The following is a 20,589-nucleotide window of genomic DNA, read 5'->3' as shown; positions in this document are numbered from 1 at the left end:
ATGTTCGAAATTTTACATTTTCTTGATCAGAAACACATGTAGTTGAAGTGGTCGTAAAGTATAGTCCATCATAAATTCCAATTACTTAAATTCTGACAAATCAATTTAATTTTTGGTATCAGGAACTCAGAATCAACACCCGACGTCTCCTTAATGTTTACAGCGGTGAGTATCAGGAGCAATAACAACAATTAATGTATAGATTCCTGCAATTTGTTTAGTAGATGTCAGCACACTTCACCATCATTCATTTAAATGGCCTTCAACCAAATTCCTACTTATCTAAACCAGCATTTTTATTAGTCATGTGCTCCTAGCCTCACACAATGTTTGTTTACTCCAAACGATGACATACATTGATAAATTAATTTCGTTTCACATTGTTGGTAAGCCACCACACCCCCTAAAATTACAAATATACAAATAATTTATTTATAGAAAATGAAAATCGCAAAAACTTTCTCTCCTGGACCTATCCCACGATAACAGTCGACCACGAAAAATACATCCTGTCGAATTGTTTCGCAAGAGGCGTTCAAAACGAATATTTCTGTGGGCGCGTCCAAAATAACTGGATCTACATCAGCCAATTCGTGTCAAGCAAAACTTTCGCGATTGTGATAGCGGCGAAGGAATTTGAGCCAAACAAGTACCGACAGTTGTGTGATATTTTAGGGAAAAAATACGCCAAAAGCCAAAATCCGGTGGATCTAGTTACCTTGTATTTGAATTTGTTCACTTCCGGCTCCTGCTCGTTGCAGGAAAATGGTGCTTCGTTTGTTTGCAATTTCAAAAATTACGAATCCGTTGCCAACTTAAAAGGTTGGGGATTTTTAGTGTTGTGCAATGCCTGATTTGAATTTCAGAGTTTATCGCATCGTTTGATTTGGAGATAATTCTGCTGTATTCGGCGATTTTATTAAAAAGGAGGATTTTGCTGTTTGATAACAACATGGAACTGCTTTTAAGTGTAAATAACAACGCAAGAGTCTCACCAAATGTATAAACAATAAACTTATTTCAGGAATTGTTGGCTATAAGCAATTTGGTTCCGCTGAGAAAAGTCGCAGATTATTTATATCCAGTAATAGAGAGTTCAAATAAATTAAAAGGATTGTCGTTTTATGTCGCAGGGACTACAAATAGTGACTTAATACGGGATGAACACTTGTATGACCTCTTCGTTAATCTGCGGACACGGGAAATTACAGTATCTCCAAAAGCCGAAGGTAATATAATTAATTAATGAACGCAATAAAAATGCACAAATGAAATTTAATGAGTTTAAGTTGAAAATTATGCTCTTTTGTAAAATCCAACTTCCGGATTAGCTTTTTCACATCCTGTGCAGGTGTGCTAATTAAGACACATACATGTTTTTGCCTTTGTGTGTGGGTATAATATATACTTTTTTGAATTAAGCAATAGCACCTATTTGAAATTGCATTAAACAATATAAACAACAATAAGAAAAAATATAATAAATCGATATATTAAATTTAGAAAAATGTTTCACTCTTCCGAACAATTTATTGACGAAAATTTGAAAAATAGGGCAGTAAATGCAGCTTTCATCTATCACAATACCAATGTATACAGAGTGATTCTTTTAGGGCCTACATTAGAAACTTTTTAACTTTTAATAAAACTATAGCTTTAAAATTCTGTATACGATCCACATCGTGTTCAACGAAATTATTTTTTTAATGACAGCTTCCGAAACTACAAAAAACTGGCGCTAAGTTTAAAATTTTAAATAGTAACCACACATTTTTATTGCATATTTTAAGTCATCTTCTCAAGCTGAGGAAAATTTACCCAAGTTGTTGGTACTTATCTGTCATAGCTTTTGACATGTCAATTTTTTTGTTAAAATTTTCATTTGCGATAAATGAATAATTTTTTCTACATTCGATAAGCGAAGGTTTGAGAAGTCTACTAGAATTTTCAAAACTGTCAACTGTTAAAATTCATGGCTAGTATGATTTTTTCAAAATGGGCTATAATTTGGTTTTTCCAAATGCAACGACCCTATGGGTGGTTACTATTTAAAATTTCAAAGTTGGCGCTAATTTCCCGTAGTTCCGGCAATTCAGCCGTTTTAAAAGTAATTTAGTTGAACTCAAAATAGTCGATTTGAATTGTATACAAGATCTTAAAGCTCTAGCTATATTAGAAGTTAAAAAGTTTGTTAGGCCCTAAAAATTAATAAATATGTATTGTTAAATACATATAGCCTGTATTAGGATTGCTGTTCATACATTGTTGTCTTTAAATGAAAGTTTACAAAATTTTGAACAACTTATAATTTTGCTATTGAGTAGTATAATATGACCAGAGTTTTCAAAACTTCTAGTTTAGTTTCTTTATTAATAATACACTTTCTTAACATTTCCGATCTAGTATTCGTATATCCCATTTCGTTTCATAATAGAATTTTTTGACAGTGCATTTTAATTTTTTGAAGTGAAATAAAGTACAAACTGAGTTTCTGTATAAGAGAAGAACTCTCTTCTGTTAAGCTAAATCCCAGCGACAAATTTTTAGCCAAGAAAACCCACTATAAACTCCAAAACAAACTTTGAGCAAATTCAATTAGTATTTACTATTTAACTAAAAAACATAGGTACAGGATGATTCAAATAATTTTACGAGGCCTGTGCCTGTAAAATGCAATTAACAAAACGAACTCGCTTACAAATTTTTAGTTAGTTATTCACTAAGAATCAAATTCATTCCGTCTCTTGATAGAACACATGATATACCAAGGGTGTCTTAATTATTTATTGAATAGATTAGTTCCACTACTGTCATGGATTTCCAAAAATTAAATAATTAATTAATTAGCTAATTAATTAGCCCTCTTTTTGCCGTTTTTAAACAAAAATTGTTATTTTACTCGATTTAGGTATTATTGTGACGGTTAGTAATGTTTCAATTTTGAAAATGAAAAATAATAATAATAATAATAATAAATGCCTTTATTTAAGTAAAAACTGAGGAGGCGAAATAGATTCCAAATTTTTATTTCATCCAAATTTTGACAAAAAACATGTATGAAGGTAATCTTGCATGAACGCCCCATGAAATTTGTGCAGTTCCCTAAAATACGAGACCCCGAATTTGCTTCTTGCCAACCTAAAAATTTTCATAAAAGGTTCCGTCAAATAAATAACTTATGACTTATGACCCGTGCTTATGACATCACACTTGATGACGTTACGTGCTTTAAGACGCCTACTAAAGCATCAAAATAATGGCAAATTACAAAAAGATTTTTTATCTAGTGGTGATATAAGTCCACTTGGTCACTCTTGAACCTAACCCTTTCATTCGTACACAAACAATCTCTTTACCGCTTTATATAATAAATAACTCATATTTATTCACAAACAAAAATTGTTCTTGACCTTTGTTTGTTGACTTGCATTACGAAAAAACAGTTTTATCAAGGCTGTGAAAAATGTGTTACCATTTTTGAAGAATAAAATTATTTTTTCAAAAGGCCCTACTACGACGATTCTTTTCGTTGAAAATTATTTCTAAAATAACAATATGTACTATTGCTTTTTTAAATCAGTGTTTTTTTAATTTTGCGTTCGGCTGATCTTATTACGAAGACTTTTAGGATGCAGAAAATTGAGTTTTGCTTCTTAGTATTTAGTCCTCCGTACTCTGTACCTATGCTGATTCTTTTCCATTTCAGAGATCATGGCCATGACCAAAACCCACAAAGACATAGCCACTTTTTTGGTGAAACTGTCCGCAAGCGACCTACCTGAAACCCAAGTCAAACAACAAATCCTCCAAAAGACCAAAGAATTGCTCAGTTTATTAAAAAGCCTGGCTTCGGTAACAACAGACAACCACGTAAAGATGGTCACGATGAATGACCTAAGAGCTAAGAAATACCACCCAAACTTGGAAAACTTTCTCTTCAATTTGGCTGTGTCCGAAAATATGATGATTTTGTAACTTACGGTGCTTTATTCTGGTGCATCAATTTATAAAATAAGTATAATAAAAATATACATCAATTCCGAATACAAAGTAACTGTTAAAAGCAATATTTACAACCAGTAGAACTTTGGATCATCCCTTCTCACTTGTAGCTTAACAACATGCTTGTAGATTTTGAGTGCAGGTCCCAGTTTTAGTTTCAAATTTGTCAAAACGTCCATTCGTTTCAGCAACAACAACGAACGGCCATCAATTTCCTAAAAAAATAAAATAGTAACAATCGTTCCAAATAACACTGGTCTGCAAAATAACTTTTTTTCTCCTTCTTATTATTATGCGTAATTAATATAAAATTAACACACGTGATAGCAAAAAACTGAAAGCAGATATAGATTCGCCACGTTTAAACCTTCATATTGATATTAATTTTATTTAAATGAGGAATTCGTTGCAGACCAGTGTATTAATTAACAAACCTGTTCCTTAAAAATTTTGGCTTCCTCGGGGAAATACTGAGCGAAATACTGATACACCTCTTCGATTGTCCAATTGGTCGCATCAGGTATAGACGGATCTATGTTATCATCATCGGAATCTTTAACACTTTGGTTACTCTGAGAATCAGAAACCCCTCCATCGCCGTTTTGTGGCGCTTCGTTTTGGGGACTGAGCTGAGGCGGCGTGGGTGATAAGGGCGGCGATTGGTAATTAGGGGTTGTATTTCCAGAAATGGAAGGTGATGACGAATTGTTATCGTTTGTGTCTACAATCCAAGTTGGATTAAACCTAATTCAAATACCAACAAAAAATTACCATTCCCGTTGGTTAATTTAGACGTGAAAGAACTGCTTATGTTGGACTGGATTTCATTGATTTTCAGTTCCTCGGGCATTTCGCAATTGATGCAAAGCCATTTCGCCGGTGGTTTAATAAATTTCTCATGAATGCGCGGTTGGTGACATCCTGCGTGGTAAGCATCAGCACAGACAGCGCAAACTGTTAAATAACCCTGAAGAAAATGTTTTATCAGTGCGATATTCGATACGAAAAAGCTGAGTCCGCAGCTAACACACTAACACGGTATCAATTCTAAACAAACGCGAAAAGTAAATAAAAAACATTCTGTGCTTTTCGTAGAGGTGTTTATAAAATTGTTAGTCATAACTCATAATAAAAGAACATTATTACTTTGTTTTGAAAGTTGATAAATGAGTATTAAACAAATGTGAATGCGAATTTTGTAACCTCCGTTTGCTATATTTTTATTTCATAAAAAATACAGGGGGTAATTGAAAAGTTTCGAACCAACTTTCGTTAAGTATGATGAATGATGATAAAAGATGTTCAGCCTAATCACAAACATAAATTATTATTTATTAGAGACACAAAACATTGCAAAAGTACGATCCGGATTCAAACCAATGCTTGTTCCAAAACTCCAGAATTAAATTTATTAGTGTAATCAAAAACGCTGCTTTATTTTAACAAAATATTTACTACCAGCAAAGACAATACATCGTATTAAATTTCTTGTCAATAAAGTCTTACATTAACTAACAAATTCCATTTAGTTACCTAAAATTTAACAAATATTTCGCTGCTGCCAACTTAATTTGAGTCACTGGTCACGTTGTTAAAAAACGTTTTCTTTGTACACAATTAAATTTTTATTATGATTACCCCAAACCCTTCAAGCTAATCACAGTAATCACTCAAGCAAGCTTATTGTGGGATTTATTGCAGATAGGCTGTAGTCTTTCAGACGAACCGATCGGTATCGTAAATATTTTCGGGTCACACTTGTCAAAACATGTTATTGTAAGTTACATGTTACTTACCTTAAACACAATTATCTATTGTAAAACTTTATGGTGTACAAAGAAAACGTTGTTACAATAGTTCTCATTTCTTTTAGTCTATTTTTTTAATTTTTCACCAATAAAATTGCATTTTACATGTGAAAAAATGATTAATTTTCCAATATCAAATGGTTTTTAAGTTCGAACAAAACAATTTTTATGATGTCAAATTTTAAATTTATTAACGTGCCACAGTTAAAAATGACATTTAGGATGTCACATGGATGTCACTTCTTATTCAATGTTGCCAATACTATTTCAAAGTAGTCCAAACTAAACGCCCATGATATAGTTCACTTAGGAAATTTTTCGATAAGTGGTAGCTGCTTGGTTTGTTTTCTTCAAGCAAGGGCAAATTGATTAAACATTTTTTGCATTATCATAAAATTTGGACCACGTTACCCAACTTAAACAGTGTGGTCCACGACTCATTTCCCAGCGGAAATGTGCTAGTGGTAACACCAATGGAGATGGTAAAAATTTAAAAAAATAGGTCTTTTATTTTGCGTTTAGAAAAGACAGAGGTTTCAAGCTTTTAAGCATATTTCTTAACAAAAAATTAAGTTTTTTCGCAAGGTTCTGTTCAACCGGGTCGTAAAATAACCAAAGAAGGTCGAAAAAATCTTTTTTAAGTAGTTTATTAGTTTTTTTTGTCCAAAAAGACGAATATTAACCGAAATTTCATCAACAAAATGCCCAGACATCATTGGATTACGTTGCTTGACTTCATAGCCCATTTATTTATAATAGTGTTTTTTTTTAATAATTTCAATTTTATTGTATACACTATCGGACAAAAGTAAGGCAACATGTTGAAAAATATACAAATATTGGTATTTTAAATTTTAAGAGTTGGTATTTACCTTCAATTTAATTTTATAATAAATGTTTAAAGATATTCTTATTCGTGTTGAAAATGGATAGCCTGTGGGTAATTATTATGACATACTACTAGCTTGAAATATAAAAAAGCCCGATATTAATGCGACAAAAGTAAGGCAACATTGTCAGAAAATATTTTGAACTCAAATTTTATTTAATTCAACATTTACATAACACTACCCAACACTAAAGTTTAAATAAATAGAACGAAAAATTCAATAATTTATGGCATAGCCGTTATTAAGTATAATTTTTTGGCACCGTCTGGGCATTAAAGAAATTAATTTTTGAATAACATTTTCATTCAGATTTGACCACACTTCATTGATTTTATCTATCAAAGATTGCTTGTTGGGAAATCTTTGTATCCGGATTCGTCGATCTACCTCTTCCCATAAGTTCTCAATTGGGTTGAGGTCTGGTGATTGGGCAGGCCATTGCAAAACATGAATATTATTATTTTGGAACCACTTACTGACCAATGCAGAAGTGTGTTTGGGGTCGTTATCTTGCTGAAAGATAAAACGAAGAGGCATTTCCCATTCTGCATACGGCAGCATTACATCTTGGAGTATGTCCCTATAGATGAACCGATCCATATTACCCTCAATAAAGCTCAACGGACCCACACCATTCCACGAAAAACACCCCCACAGAAAAACGCTACCATGACCATGTTTAACAGTGGGTGTAACATACTTGGAGTTGAATCGTGTATTGATTGGCCGTCTCACACGTTTCATTCCATCCGAATTAAATAATTTGTATCGAGTTTCGTCACTAAACAGAACTTTCTTCCAATCTTGCGCTGTCCAATTCAAATGTTCTCTTGCAAATTGAAGTCTGGCGCGTCTATTTCTTTCGGAAATCAAAGGTTTTTTAGCAGGACGTCTACTAAAAAGCTTTGCTGCAACCAGTCTTCTTTGAATTGTTCGTGTACTAACTCCTATTTCCGGTATTTCCGCTATAATTTTAGATGCAGATTTCCATGGATCGTTTTCCGAAATTCTTTTAATGCGTCTGTCCATGTTTATAGTGGTTTTTTGTGGTCTTTCCGATTTTGGATTATTGTTTAAATGTCCTCTTTCGTTGTAGCGAATAATTATTTTAGACACGCTGTATCTAGACAGTTGAAATCTTCTTGCAATATCCGCTTGTTTTTCATTGTTTAAGAAAGCATCTATCACTCTTTCTTTCAACTCTTTACCAATTGGTGTACCCGTTGGCATGGCTCTTGTTGCACAAGACGAACTGTTAATATTGGCCTAACAAATTTTTCATTATAACAACATTTTTTGAAAAAAATCTAAATGTTGCCTTACTTTTGTCGTCTTAAAATAATCCTTTTTTACACTACAAGTCAACAAAGCGGTTTTTTTCAACCTTAATAAATAATTACTTGACATTAATGACAGTAGCTTCCTTTGATTCTTTTAATAATACCATATTTTGCCCGATCATAATTTATTTACATTAGATAGACATTAATTTCTATATTTTTCAAAATGTTGCCTTACTTTTGTCCGATAGTGTATTATTTGATAGATAATGAAAATTCAACAAATAGTTAATGTTTTTAAGACACGATGTTATTATTGCAAGACAGTTTTTTGACATTTACTATATAAAACTTATAAAGCAGACACTTTACAATGTATCAATTTCATTTTAGTTTAATCTGTGGTTTGGATAACATTGAAAATTATGCATCAACGTTAATAATTTTTTACTTATTAATTTTTTAAAACTAAATTTACGAATATATCTATGTGAAAGTAGAGGTAAAATCGTAATAAATTTTTAGCAATTATGTTTTAAATAGTAATTTTTGGTGTTCAAGCAATCATTTTTCAAAAAAAATATGATCAGTAACTTAATCTACAAAAAAAAAACAGTTATACCAGATGAGAAAATATGGAAAAATAATCCTTTTCATAGCAAATTAAAAAAAAATCGTTTTTGGGTTACTTTAGCCATTTTTTAAACTTTTTATATACTAACCCACCAACCATAAAACTTTTTTTCGACAAACTACCATTATCTAAAGTGTTCGGGTCAAAAACAAAAAACATGACCAGAGTTTAATAACAAAAAATCATTTATACCAGTAGGTGTATAAAAGTATGGAAAAATGATCACTATTTTAAAAATCTTTTTTTCGCTTTTGAGTTACTTAAAAATTTTCTTTAACCCGACCAACCCAACATTAATAATTATTTACCTTACGTGTTTGCAACTATAAATTACATTAGCTTATTAACTTTTTGAAGTGCATAAATAATTTATAATAACTAATTTTGTGAGACAATGCGACGTCGGCGTTATACAAATTGGAATTTTTAACTGGAATAAAATTCATAACCTGGATATAGACGATTTTTTTGGAAATTCCCGAAACAGGTCAATTTTTATTTTTCCCTACCCACCATTTCGTGCTAGTTTTTTGGTTTTTGTTTGTCTTTTTTTGTTTCTCTGCTCTCAGAAATGCACAGCCACTTCTAACTTTTTTCAAATATAATGGTATGTACAGGCAATAAATGTACTAAACAAAAAAATCTTGGTTGTAAAGTGTTCATTCATATTGTATATGTTTCTTGAAGTGGAGAGATTGAAAGTCAGTGATTTGATTTAACTTTATATCGACCTCAATTTGAGAGCTTCAGATCAAAATAAACAATTTCTTGCAATACACAACAAACACACAATATTGCCACACTTATTCTCAATAGAAACCATCGAAATCTAGTGCTAACAAGTACCAATAAAATACTTACCGCATCCGATGTCTCAAAACAAATAACACAAGTTTTACAATGCGGACATTGCCACGTATTATCTGGATACATCCTCAGCATCATATCGTCCCCATTCAAGCAACTGTAATGAGCTAAAACCCAAAGTTAAAACAACATAATCGCCAAAAACCACAACAAAACCTTTATTACTACATTCCCGGCAGGCCACCATGCGATCATTGGGCCCCCTTTTGTTCTGGACATGACAAACAGAACAAACACCACCCTGTTCCCGACCACTGTTCGAAGTCCGCGATTCAGGCCTGGACTCATCACTCAATTTCGCTAATTGCTTCTCGATTGTCGATTTATTGAGGGACCCAGCTGGACGGCCGCGCTTCTTCGGGACATGGGTGTCGGACGGGTCGAACACTTTCTTGGCCCTCTGAAAGTGAGGTTATAACAATTAATTACACAATTGTGCATTTGGCAGGCTATAATGAAATGGTCGGTGTGTTTTTTGGTACCATTTTGGGTTTGTTGGTCTTCATTGGTCAGGTCTGTGGTGGTGCTAAACGCATCCGTCACAACACACAACAAATAGGTCGATGCAACTAACCTTTCGCCTTCCCCCTACTCGCAGACTGCCCGTTTCGGATTTTTTCTCGTCCGAATCCATGCTTTCGGACTTTTCCTTTTTGAGTCCGGGTTTGGGTCCCGGTTTTTTCCGGGGTTTGACGCTAATGACTAGGTCCTGCGAGTGCGTATCGCCGTCCTTTGCTTCCCCGCTGGCGCCCTTATCGTCCGTCCTCTCTTTGGTCGGTCCCATCAGGTACCTGTCATGTTCCATCTTGATGAGGCCGCCGTTCTCCACCTCCTTCTCGATCAGGATCGAGATGTACTTCCTGGTGTAGCGCACGCTGTCCTTGGAGAGGATGTTGTCGATGATCTCCTCCGCCGGCACGCCGTACTCCAGGTAGTCGGGCTCGTGCACCACCAGCTCCCCGAAGGCGTTCGTGAGGAGTTGTGCGAACTTCCGGTTGGCTTTGTTGTCGGCGTTGTGCTCGCTCTGGCTGTCGCGTTTCACGTGCGAGAACTTTTTCGCCGCGTTCCTGTAACTGATGCTCCCTTTGTACTCCACTTTGAGGACGATGTCGTTCTCCACGCACCATTGCAGGTCGGAGCGGGCCTCCACCGAACTTATGGAAAACCGCCGGAAGAGGTAATTGCAAATGCGCTGGATGTCGGGGCGCGCTTTGCGGCGCCTGAGCTGGTCAATCGCCTCCAGAATGCGGTCTCGGTTCTTGTTAATCGCGTTCATTTCGCACCGGCAAACGCACACGGAAAAGCGCGAGAACGCGGCCCTTGCGGGCGCTGGGCCCGGCACCGATCGCTTCCCCTAACTCTTTGCGATTATTTGGGGCGGGTTGGCGGCCCGTCCGTCGCCTATTTCTTGCGGAAACCGAGCGGTTCTTACCACGCACTTTTACACTCGAGCGTTCGTCGCACGGGTTTGCTTTATCCGTGTTGCGGCAGGGTGGCTGAAACGAGCAGCTGCGCACGCTTAGTCGCTGCGAGCCGATCAACTATTTATCTTTTAATTTTGTTTACGCCTTTAGTGCACCGATTCGGAATTATTGGGCGAGTTGCGGGAAACCTGACACACCTGTCGGGAGCGCTTCGCAACTTTTGAATTAGTAACAATTTATTGCGGCGACGGAAAGTGGAAAAAAGGCGAGCGCACTGTGCGCTATTTCCACACGAGCGCTTTTTTTGCTTTTTGGGCAGTGTGGTGAGCGCATGGGTTCAGAGTCCTGCTGCTCTTCCCACTCAACGATTCAATCGTCGAAATCGCGCAAAGATAACCAAACTAACAACGCCTGGTAGGTGACAAGAACCAGTGGCGTGGCTGGAAGCCTGGTTCTGCGAAGGCGACGGATGTTTTGGTTGTTAATTTACTGTTCTTTATTTTAAGGCCGGGAAAAAGACAAAGGGGAATTGGGTAATATTTTATCCACGATCACGTTCTTAAAACTCTAAAAATAAAAACTGAAGTGATCTTGGCTGATAAGAAACTAGCTACTCCATGCACGTATTATCGATTGTTGGAGTAAATGTATAAGAAATATGACAAGCGTTATTATTTCGTAGGCGGAAAATATATATAACAGCCATAGAACTTCTGTCCATGTTGCACTGGGGCGTGGGACTTTGTATCTCTAATAATTCCTAAACGCTACGGATATTCCATGCTTAATAAATGGGTATGGAATAGATACTATATAGATATAGAGTGGTACGATTAAAAAAGTATTTGCTTTTACTTCAAATAAATACTACCTAACGTAGCATTTACTTCACAGTATACTTGAAGTCAGTAGTAAAAGTAAATACTTTGGTATGTATAGGTATATGGAGCTTAAAGTGACTGAGCGATAAGTTCGTAAACGAGGTGGAGCTTCTCAACACGTGCATGGTAACTGAAACTGCATGAAACTGGGGCGGTGTTGCTCCACAGCTTTGGGAAAAAGTATGGAACCAAGCGTTTTGTGCCTAAACTATGTATACAGGCTGTCTCAAAATTGACGCCCGTGCGTTGGGAATTTGACTCAGTTGGTTAATACAAATCGAAAGTTAAGAATAAAAAAAATTCCAATTATGTAAATAATAAGCTTTATGCTGATTTCCAATTCTTTGAGCAACATAACTTATTAGTTAATGTTAGCGATGTTAAAATTCTTTGAATCACTCTGTCTAGTGAGGAGTATTATTAATTTCCTTCGGTTTTGTATATTTAAAATGATACATTATTACATTTGAGTTTTTGTCGATTGTTAAAAGCTCGGTTAATTATAACTTATATTAATAAGTTAGAGGTGTATATGATGGCAATGCCGCTACAGAGGCAAGGGCATGTACGGAAAAGTTTCTAAATCGCATTGTAGTGTATTTTGTGACAACAAATTTGGTAAATTCGCTTTTAATAAAATTTAATGTTTAAATTTTAAATTTTAGTTCCTTATCAATAACTCGATAACGAAGGACAATCGGAGAATTTTCCACTCTTAACTTTCGGTTTGTTTTAGCAAACCCTAAAACTTCTGAAGCAAACCCTAAAAGCACGGGCGTCAATTTTGAGACAACCTGTATACCTTACGAAAAAACTTAGTAGGACATCATCAACTACTTTGAAAGAATAAATTCTTTCTAAATCATTTTGGTTTTCGAGTTATTGGTCAAAACTTGTTTACACAGGAGAAAAACCATAAATTTTGACAGTGTCGAAGAATAAAATGTATTTTTAAAAGATCATCACATTTTTAAAGTAGTTGATGATGTACTAATTAGTTTTTTCGTAAGGTACTTAGTTTAGACACAAAACGCTTGGTTCCATTCTTTTGCCCAACGCTGTGGAAATAAGCTCGTAAATAGGGTTCTGTCTCAAGTCGGCTGATGGGGTAGTTGGGCATTCAGGCACGTCTAAAACTGTGGTTTTAAAATATTTTACTCAACACATTTTATGTTTTAATTACGAAGGACTATAACTTAGGAGACGAAACGAGATACAAAATCGCAGGATTTTCTGAACCCAAAAAATAACAGTACGGCAGAGTAAAATGAAGGCGCTTCCAGCGTTATACCGTCTCGGTGTCAAATCATTTTAAATTAATTTAACTTCAACCAGTTTACTAATTACTTGGAAAAAAATGCAGAAATGTTGAGCTTTGTGTTCTCAACAGACTGAGAAAAACTAAGGCCTAAAATTTTCATGAGAAATATGTGAAAAAAATTATTTAAAATTTAAAATTTGCGCTTCGTCCCATATATTTCAAAACGCTGCGAATACGGTTACAGATACAAGAAAAACGGCCAGAAGAAAGTTGTAGAGAATTAAATTTCCTGTAAAAAAGTCAGCGAGACCATATCTTTATCTTCAACGGTTTAGGCTATAAAGGCGTTCAAAGACGCTCAAGCGACGGATTTTCTTCATTTTGCCGGTAGTCAAGTATGGGAAAGTGAATTTATATCCAAACCGTTGAAGACTTTTTTGTAGCAAATTTAATTCTCTACAACGTCGTTCCTTACACTTTTTTGTACCTTCAACCGTATTCGCAGCGTCTTAATAATTAGGCGACGATGTCCAAAAAATTATCGCTTAGAATTATCAATTTGCATTCCACCTTATTTTTTTGCAAACGCAGCGAATACGGCTGAAGATACAAAAAAGTGTAAGGAATAAAAATTTAGAGAATTAAATTTTCTACAAAAACGTCCGCGGCACCAGATGTTTATCTTCAACGCAAAATGAAAGAAATCCATCGCTTGAGCATCTTTGAATGACTTTGGAGCCCAAATGGTTGAAGATAGAGAAATGGTCTTGCGAACTTTTTTAAAGGAAATTTAATTCTCTAGATCTTTCTTCTGAACATTTTTCTTGTATCGTAACCGTATTCGCAGCGTTTTGAAAAATATGGGGCAGAGTGCAAATTGGCAAAATTTTGAAATTTTTTAAAATATAGTTTAAGAAATAATATTTGCACTATTTTTATGTCCTATTATTGAGAATTTAATGCTCTATCTACTCATATGGTTTTTATTCGCCTTGTGCTAACCGTTATTTAATTACAAATATTTTTATAAATTTATTACGCTTAGACGGTAATGGAACAACTGCGCCTCTAGCGACATTAACGGAACTATCGAGGACGGGGTCGTTTTATTTGTACGTCGTTTCATATCCTTAATTTTAGATGTCCGTCGTTTTAATTTTAGTTTCTAGAGAAAATTTTCACTTTTCAACTTTGGATGGAAACTCTCTAAATGAAATCTTTTGTATTCAAAGTTGGCTACTGTCTACAGGGTACATACAAAGAGTTTTAGAGCCGCTGCTTGAGCCGAGCCCAAGATGTTCAGCAGGATATCCAACCCCCATCACCCGACCTTCAAAAGAACCTTATTTATAAATGCAAACGCATTTCTCTGAATGGTACTTTTTTTCAAGATTTTTTCCGTAATCTACACATGCTTCTCAGTAAGGTACCACTGAGTTGGTCCAGCAACTCCATATTGCAAAAAGATTATCTAATATTTAACGATTTTGTTCATTTAAGTATATTAAAAAAAATAAATTTTGTATTAAGAAAATTACAAAATTCTGCTAAAAAATGAGCTAGACGTCATAACATTTATACCTAAATCAGTTGTAAACAAGCCAGAATAATGTTATGTAATTTCAAATGCGATTTTTATAAAATCGCTTAAATGAAAATTGAAACGGTAGTAATAATAAGTAGTACCTCAATAAATACCACAGTGAGTAATATGTACGTTGCTTCTGACACCGTCATTTTTAAGTTTACAATGGGGAATTTATTGGTTTGTTTGTTTAAAATTTCTATAGTAAAGTTGCAATAACACGTTTAATTAGGTACCCATTTTATTCTTTAAAATCTTTGTCAATGGTTGTCAACTTATGAAACATTTATAACCATTATTTCATTAATGAAAAGTTATCAGCAACTTCTTTGTATTCAATTGAAGACGGAAAAATTGGCTGCTTGCACGATCGTGATCTGTAAGATAAATGATCGCATTCAGTTAGGTAGGTGAGTACCTACTAGTTTATGCTTTTTTGGGGGTCAAAACCTTAAAATTTTATTAGAATGTAGGTGTCCTAAAATTACGGACCTACTATAGTAGCTTTTTGTTAAAAAAAAACATGGACAAAAGGACCAATAGTACAACAGTATCATATCAACTAATAGGTCAGAAAAATTTAAAAACAGAACGTTTGAATTCCGTAATCCGAACTATCACTTATTTATTTTGACTCTTGACTATTTTATAGTAGAAAGAAGCTGAAGCAGTAGCTATTTGAAATACATATATTTAGATTAGTGATTAGTTAACTAATAGATTGGAAAAGTTGAAATCAAAAATGGAGGTAGATTTGGCTAAACAGATGCTTTTCCAACTTTATAACTACTTTATAACTAAAACCCCCTTTTCTAGAGAAATTTTTCACGAAACCGAAAATACGTCAGATAATACGAATCTCTTGGATTTTGCTAATCGCTTTGGAAAGACGATTGTAGTGTTGACACGTGCTAAATTACATAATTCTCAGAAATGCAATAAACTTTGGGTTTAAGCTAGAGTTTAAATTTACAATTCCCGGTGTACTCATAGGTATAGGTACTTGATAAAATCTCATATTTATATATTTTTGTTTTCATTTTCCACTGTTCTTCGTGTCTTTTGTTAGTAAAAAAATTAAAAATACTTAACACGAGAAGCAAAGAGGCATCTTTGTATACTTTACTGTTTGCAGTACTACTTTTAAGCTCCATACTTTCCGAAAAAACATGTTCGTGGTGAAGAGTTGCAACTGGAAACCAAACAAATGGATTTTTAATCATCGTATTTCATGTTTATGTGGAAAATTGCAACACATAAGTGTACCTATTTTTCAGGTCAAAATGGTCTAAAAATATGTAAATGAAAGATTCCATATTGTAGCTAGACCATAACAGATATTAAAAAATTAGTTACTGCCAAAACTCTTATTTTAGAAAAAGGTTTTCCTAATTTTGAAACTGATAAAAATAATTAATTATAAAAATTTCTAGATCCACAAAGCCACGTTTTAAAAATCATTTGAATTGAAAAATGGTTTCGTTGTTTTATACCTCGTGAGTTTCATCTATAAAACGGACAAATCATAATTATTACTTTTTTTAGGTAGAAAATGCCACAAAATTTTGCTCGTGTGTTTTGTTAAAACAAGGCGCATCTAGGTGACTCCACTATTTCATGCAAAAAAATACTGGTCATAAAAAATGTTGATAACAAAACGCAGGGATACAAAGTTGAAGATTGTTATTTACCTCCGGGTCTACTTCCCAAATATTAATTACGAGTACATCCAGTTATTTTCGCAGGGACTACACTTATTTACAATTGATGAACACCTTAAATAATACACTATAAACTTGAATACTCACCTAATGTATTCGTGACACGTTCTAAGAGATTTCTTGTTATGACATTTGAGTTTTATGAAGCGAAAAAGGGCAGCTACGTCGCCCCTAGCAACGTTTACACGCTTTCGGAAACAAACATATTTCTAACTTTCTAAACTTCCTTTCTAGCCATTCAGAATTTTTATTAAAGAAACAGATTTTCTCGAATAAAAAATAAACCATGTTCTTATAAACGAGACATAGGATAATTTATTTATTAATATTATTATTTATTATTAATTAATTAATTCTAACTTCCAAGGACTGGGGCCATTGTGATACTATATCCAAACTAAAATTTACAGAGAAAGCCAAATACGAAATTCTCAGGCCAAAACTGTGTATTTTTATGCCCTTTGAACGTATTTTAGATGAAATAACTTAAAGTACCGAGAAATCAAAATCAATTAATGGTTTTTATTTCAAAATGACCAGGCTGTTGAGTTTAGTTTTTACAAACAAGATATAAGTACAGGACTTACGCATTTTTAAAATTAAGGTTCAAAAAATTTTGTATCTAAAAGTTTAAAAAATTGGAAGATGAACTAGATGTTTCATAGATTGACATTATTTTCGTCAAGACTGCATGTTATTATTGTTATTGATAGTTTATCTAGTCGGTAAAATTAAAATAATGATACGGATCTGTAAAAAATATCTCTCATTGAAAGTATAAATTACAATGGCTATCAATTTTTTGAAGTGCATAAATAATTATAACTAATTTTGAGGCAAAATGCGACGTTGGTGTTTATGTAGTTTTGAAACAGCTAAGAAGTGCAGAAGTTTTAATATTAACAAATTGACTGATTCACAAAAGACTGAGAAAATTTCCCTCAATCATGATTCACTGATAACAAAATAATGGCTAATGAAACATGATGTGGGGACACCTGTGGTCTATACTTATTAAATAAAAAATGGAATGAACGCGAAGAACGTTTATATCTTTCAAGGAATTACAAAATATGAAACTTTAAATACTTTCACAGTTATCATCTGTTATGGAAATCTAGTAAACAAGCATTTCTGCAGGTACACAAAGTTATAAAGGGTTTTCTTTGCTAATAGTGCTAACACACAGGTCAAGGTCATATTTAAGGATCGCATAATTGGTAAGATTATACCTGTGAGGCATTTCACCCCAATTCGTAGCTTCTACATCTCAGATTTCTTAGAAAAAATTTCTTCCAATACTGCTCGAGTTGCTCATCTCGAGCCACCATGATTTTTACTTTAATTTAAATACATATGTTACATTTTTTGAAATGCACTTAAGAGGGAGAATCTGACTGTCCACAAGTCATTTGCCGTCACATCAGTAGCGGGCAATAATTAAAAATTTATTTGTCCGTCTGGGTTAGAGGACATACGTTTTTTAAAGTGATTCTTATGCAAACATTTTTGCTGACTTTGAATTCACAGTTCGATTTTTTGTTTGGAATTGCCTTCATCATGAAAAAGGTGTTTCTGTGGAAAAAAATTAAAAACTTGAATTTGGTCAAATGTGTTTATATCGTCATATCTTCCTTTTGGATAAAGCTAGAAACTTCGTTTTTTTGCAAAAGATTCCTCAATGAATGTGGATTCTAACGAATAGACATAATTTTAGTTTGGACACAAGAAAACTGAGAAAATTGCATTTTTCTTGTAAGGTTTCATATTTGTGTAGTAAAATTTTCGAGAAGCGAGAATTTTTTTATTTTAAAAGATACATCTATACATAAGCGAGACGAAATGAAGTTAATAGGTTAGATAAGTTTTTGGTGCAAGAATCATTCCTCAGCATTTCACTTTGTACTCGTAGTGTTTTTAGAAGTTTTTAGCTTTATCCAGAAGGAAGATATGACGATGTAAACGAAAAAAATTGTCAAATTTTATGTATTTCAAAAATTTCTACAAACACGAGTTTTTCATGATAAAGGCAATTTCAAGTCAAAAAACTAACTTCAGATTCGAATTCGGCAGAACATTCTTCATAAGAATAAGTGTTCAGTAAAGGAATCCGTTTTTGAGGTAAAACAAAAGCCATTTTATTCCTAAAACTCCACTACAGAACCAAAAGTAAAATCTCAATTTTTAAGAAAAATAATAGACAAAATCGTTTTTTTACAATTGGATGTTGTTCCTTATTACCCCAAAGAGCAGTTATTATCTCGATTTAAATATTTGTAACCACGTTATAACAAGGTAAACAGCGTAATAATTTTAATGCTTTTATTGAAAAACCTAAAGTTCAAATGGCATGAAAAAAATAAAGTATTACTAGTAAGTTGTATACAAAACTTATTAAAAAATTATCAAAAAACATAGTACCATTTTTGAATAAAAAAATAAAATGACTAAAAATTGAAAAAATTGCTTTTTCATTTTGTTTTTAAATGACACTAACAATTTTTTTCAAATTTATATGTATTGTTGCTAAGGTCCTCAGAAACTTACTATATTTTTTTCACGCAATTTGAACTTACAATTTTTTTAATATAACAATAAATTAAATCGTCATTTTAACCCGTTTATACTCCGTTACAAATACTTAAAATAAATACTTAAAATGAAATGCAAACTGCCCCGTGAGGTAATTACTGAATTTAAGAACAACATACAGTTATAAAGAAAGCATTTTGTTAAAAAAATTTATTACTTTATTAAGTTTATTACTTTTCTTAAAAATCCAATTTCAAATTTTACGTTCACGCGCTTGTTTTACAGCTCCTCTTCAGACGTACTGAGTATAGGTGGTTCAACCTGTCGACTGGAAATAATGTTCAAAAAACACCATTATTTTTTTTAATTTTCAGGATTTTTTTCTGAATTAAATAAACAACTGATCTCCCCTACACCCCGAGTAGAATAATGTATCCTGTAAACCACTTCCAAAAACATTATTTACAACTTCTGTAAAACTCCGAGGAAAATAGCTGAAATAGGACGCTTTTAAGCGTGGGTATTCTCCCCTTTAACATGCAACTATAGTTAGATTATTTTTAATTAATTTTTTTTGTTTTGGAACAAATAATAGCATTTGTTGTAAATTATCATCACAGTCATTTTATTTATGGCCCAATGTCAGAAATTAAGGCCCGATCTCTGGTAGGATTAAACTTCAGTTAAATTTTATCTCTCCGTTAGTTGGGGGAATACCGAGTAGAGTCCCACTTTTTATAATCCCTGATAAAGATGGTCGAATAGAGTCCGGGGAGTCGACCGAATGGAGTCTCTACCAGGTAGCAAAATTAGTCAGATTAGTACCATGAAAATTTTTTGGTCTACCTTGGTTGGGATTACCGTAGAGGAGTATTTTATACCCTAACCGTTACTGTAACTGAAAATTGTTCAATTTTTTTATATACAGGGTGTATGTGTATTACCATGTAATGAAACTCATCAAGTACCACACTATATTGGCCGCACATAATCTTAAAGGATATAGGGCACCCCCAAAGGAAGGAAATGCAGAGGAAGAAGTTATAGAACTTTTCTAAATATTTTGCAAAATTGTTATTTATAATTTTCACTGTTTTTCTCCTTTTTTTGTGCAAACGAGCAGGTCAGTGTTTAATAATTAGTACCCATAGGCAGGTACACATTTCAATATGTTATCTTTAGCAAATTCGAAGTAAATTTGCGAAACTTTTATAGAAAAATTAAAAATAGAAAAAATGTTTTATTTTGTCGAGCTTTGTTATCTGTTAAAATTATCACACGTATTTTGATAAACCCGGTATAGCAGAAATGGCTAACAAAGAAAACTCGAATGTTATAATATAATTTAAGAAAATAATTAAAAAAATGTTACGAATTTTAAGAGAAAGTTTTTAACCCTAGCAGTCTTACTTTCACTTAAGCCGGTCATCCCCACTAATGACTTAAACCCAACCCATCCCGGACTCGACCATCTCGATTTTCGAACCTTCATTAAAACAGGTAAACGGGACTCTACTCGGATATCACTGTTAGTTGCTACAGTAGTGCGTATCTGATTGGCATTGCTATGTTTAAATTTATCACTCAGATAAATATGTTTCCAGAAACTGGGCCCAAAAAATTAATTAAATGGCTTTTAATGTAATACAAAATAAAAATAAAACAAATATCATAGTATATTTTAGGCTATAAGCATTCAACTTT

General features: G+C 33.5%; 2 protein-coding genes across 2 annotated transcripts; one reads left to right on the top strand and one right to left on the bottom strand.

The window, feature by feature from the left end:
- The first annotated feature begins 229 nt into the window (after positions 1 to 229).
- Positions 230 to 4,054, top strand: LOC100142223 (DENN domain-containing protein 10). The gene is made up of 5 exons (XM_008199369.3): positions 230 to 386; positions 439 to 822; positions 867 to 970; positions 1,025 to 1,229; positions 3,707 to 4,054. Exons 1-5 carry the CDS (start codon positions 347 to 349, stop codon positions 3,973 to 3,975), a joined length of 1,002 nt encoding a protein of 333 aa, XP_008197591.1. The 5' UTR covers positions 230 to 346; the 3' UTR covers positions 3,976 to 4,054.
- Positions 3,968 to 10,980, bottom strand: Lint-O (L(3)mbt interactor in ovarian somatic cells). Its single transcript, XM_008199370.3, has 6 exons — positions 10,056 to 10,980; positions 9,638 to 9,881; positions 9,476 to 9,588; positions 4,774 to 4,969; positions 4,437 to 4,723; positions 3,968 to 4,217 (listed from the first exon to the last, which is right to left on the bottom strand). Exons 1-6 carry the CDS (start codon positions 10,755 to 10,757, stop codon positions 4,071 to 4,073), a joined length of 1,689 nt encoding a protein of 562 aa, XP_008197592.2. The 5' UTR covers positions 10,758 to 10,980; the 3' UTR covers positions 3,968 to 4,070.
- Positions 10,981 to 20,589: the final 9,609 nt, after the last annotated feature.

The sequence above is a fragment of the Tribolium castaneum genome, chromosome 2 (assembly GCF_031307605.1).
Source record: "Tribolium castaneum strain GA2 chromosome 2, icTriCast1.1, whole genome shotgun sequence".
Lineage (NCBI taxonomy): Eukaryota > Metazoa > Arthropoda > Insecta > Coleoptera > Tenebrionidae > Tribolium > Tribolium castaneum.
This window is presented reverse-complemented; position numbering and strand designations above follow the sequence as displayed.

Bases quoted from the DNA above. Each gene is read 5' to 3' on its own strand.
- LOC100142223 (XM_008199369.3), top strand. From the start codon at position 347: ATGACATACATTGATAAATTAATTTCGTTTCACATTGTTG. The intron at 387-438 runs GTAAGCCACCAC...ATTTATTTATAG, and splicing joins AATTTCGTTTCACATTGTTG to AAAATGAAAATCGCAAAAAC. The intron at 823-866 runs GTTGGGGATTTT...TTTGAATTTCAG, and splicing joins ATCCGTTGCCAACTTAAAAG to AGTTTATCGCATCGTTTGAT.
- Lint-O (XM_008199370.3), bottom strand. From the start codon at position 10,757: ATGAACGCGATTAACAAGAACCGAGACCGCATTCTGGAGGCGATTGAC. The intron at 9,882-10,055 runs GTTAGTTGCATC...CCTCACTTTCAG, and splicing joins GAGTAGGGGGAAGGCGAAAG to AGGGCCAAGAAAGTGTTCGA. The intron at 4,970-9,475 runs GTAAGTATTTTA...CATTTTCTTCAG, and splicing joins GTTTTGAGACATCGGATGCG to GGTTATTTAACAGTTTGCGC.